The 2,611-nt window shown below is 32.2% G+C and overlaps 1 protein-coding gene across 1 annotated transcript in view; it reads left to right on the forward strand.

Annotated features, from left to right (window-relative positions):
- Positions 1–735: 735 nt before the first annotated feature.
- The window catches only part of LOC106878210 (ubiquitin carboxyl-terminal hydrolase MINDY-3), a 46,889-nt gene continuing 45,013 nt past the window's right edge, over positions 736–2,611 (forward strand). Inside the window, exon 1 of the mRNA XM_014927355.2 lies at positions 736–994. Coding sequence (XP_014782841.1) covers positions 889–994 — 106 coding nt within the window. The 5' untranslated portion in view covers positions 736–888. The remainder of the gene's footprint in view (positions 995–2,611) is intronic.

A 2,611-nucleotide genomic window follows, 5' to 3' on the forward strand; every position in this document is an offset into this window, starting at 1 on the left:
AAAGGCTGTGGCTATGCTGTGATATTGCCATTACTGTTTACTTTTGTTAATTATTTTCTATGAACAGTTTGTGCACGAACACACAAGGACACTTAGCATTGATTTTTGCCAATTAAATTTAATACATGTGAAGATACACATACAGATATAGAAATGGTGGCATTGTGAAAGGCAATATTAATAGCAAGCTTTTGTTTATTTACATATTTTTTAATATTTGCATAAAAGGAAGATAGTGTTTAGTTTCGGTTTAGCCCTGATCAATCTAATTTTTGATTAAAGACATCTAGCAATGACCAGTCTAATTTTCAGATCCAATATGGAGGGAGATTTGGCTGTTATTTCTAACAGGTCGAAGAGCCACGTGGATTATTGTTCTTTGGAGAGAAGACAGTTGAACTGGGATGTAACATCAATATTTAACTAAGACTGAATCAAGAAAATAAGTATATTTTGCTTTTATGTGTAACACAAGGCTTTCAGTAAGTGTTGACTATATTACTGGGCATTTATTTCAATATATTCAAAACAGTGTACACAGCAGACCTTACTTCAATAAACTATGTGATTAAATGTAGCCCTTAATTACACACAGAAATGGTTTATCAACCATTTAAATGTAATAAACATCCACATTTTAATTGCTATAATTGGTAACAATATAACAAAAATTTAAACACGTTTTGGAAAGCGTAAAATTGGTCAGGGGAAGTAATTAGTTAGAGGGCGCAGCAACCGCTTTGCATAATTGTTTTTGTTGTTCATATGATGGCGTTGCCATAGTCTTTTAACATGCTGGTGGGACGTCACTGTTCTCCCTTCTCTGAAGAGCCTCCACTATAATATAATTGTTGCCTTTTAAATCCTGGATAGTGCATATTTCTAACGATGGCTTCCAGGGAGACTAAACTGGATCCTAATCTTCTGCAAGCCACACGGAAATTATTGTGGGGAAATAGAGTGAAAGAGGAAGTGTTTTCGCGTTGGTCACAAGGTGAGCTCTTTAGTAAAATAAATTTATCAGTTATAATTATATATATATATATTCGAATAGTTGTGTGTGTATTTTACACGTACTTATTCTTTGCCTTATTATACCATACATTTTCATTGGGATTATATTGATACTTTCTCTTGAGATAAAGTTAGATATGTTGACATTTACGTATGAAATAGATATAGATTTGACATACAGCGTTTTATAGATGATGCGCTTGATCACGTTTTTTCTGATATGCATATATATAAACAATATATGTACATATCTGTGTGTGTGTGTATATATATATATATATATATATATATATATTTATATATATAAGTTGTCTAAGAATCCACAGTGAATAAGTAGACTTGTAAACGTACAATAGATGAACACCGGATTAGTGATCGGACGAGTCTGGGTTTTTTAAATTCAACTTCTTAATCAGAATGGAAATATTTCCACGAAACAAGAGTTGGCTATAAGGAATATCTAGCTCGAGCATGTACTAAAGCGATAAAAAAATTGGCGAATGCGTATATGTGGCATTGTATCGTTTATAAAAGATGTACATACATAGATATATTTGGCGAAGAAAAAATTGTAGTTCCTCGCCAAATACATCTATGATTACGTTTGTATAATATCTTTTTTAAATTATATATAGTTATATATAGGTGCTTGTCCATCTTTTATCTCTGTGTGTGTGTGTGTATATATATATGCATGAATGAATGAGTTTGCTCTCTCGGAGGGCTTCGAACACAATCATTATCTGTACACCGAAGTCTCGTGCTGCAGTGAAATGCACACACACACACACGTATATACATACACAAACACACATCATCCATACATAGATACATACTCACACACACATATTCGCTGAAATACCCGGTGTTGCCCGAGTTCAGGTCTCCGAGAATTAACCTTAACACCGCAAAGTAAATTATTTAACACATAGTAAATATTTTGGATAAGCTCCCACCGAATTTTCGGACTAAGTAATTTTTAAGAATATTCTTTCAGATATTCATATTTTAAACAGATGCGATTACCAATTCTGCAAAATATTGTACTCAAATTCAAATCTCTTTAATCTCCCAATTTCTGTTTAAAGTTATCTTAGTAATTTTAAATCGAAAACCTACGCCTAAGCGTTAACAACAAACTCTAACTTTAAATTCTTCTCCTTAGTCCTTACCTTTAAACCTTAACTCTAAACCCAGTTCTTAGCTTATTCCTTAAACTTAGACCCTAATATTGACACTAACCCTATTTTTTGTGTGTGTAGAATCGCAGTCTTTTATGTTCAAAACCTACACTATATCTTGACAAAAATTTGAAAATGACAAAGTTACTGCTAAGTATGTACTTTGAAGTGGATCAAAAAATCGATAAGAAATTGTAGTTTTTAAAAACATTTTTATTTGCAGAATTGTAATTTCGGTCCAGATGGAGTATATGTAATCTGAACTTTTCTCCCCTTTTTTTAATTATTTTTTTTTTTTTACGGAATCCCACGTTTTAGGCTATGGAGATTCCGATTCTGAAAAAAAATTTTCAAAAATCTCAAATTCAAAGTTTCGACCCCCCACCCCCACCCATTTCCTCATTTAAAAATATTTT

This window comes from Octopus bimaculoides, chromosome 9 (genome assembly GCF_001194135.2).
Source record: "Octopus bimaculoides isolate UCB-OBI-ISO-001 chromosome 9, ASM119413v2, whole genome shotgun sequence".
NCBI lineage: Eukaryota > Metazoa > Mollusca > Cephalopoda > Octopoda > Octopodidae > Octopus > Octopus bimaculoides.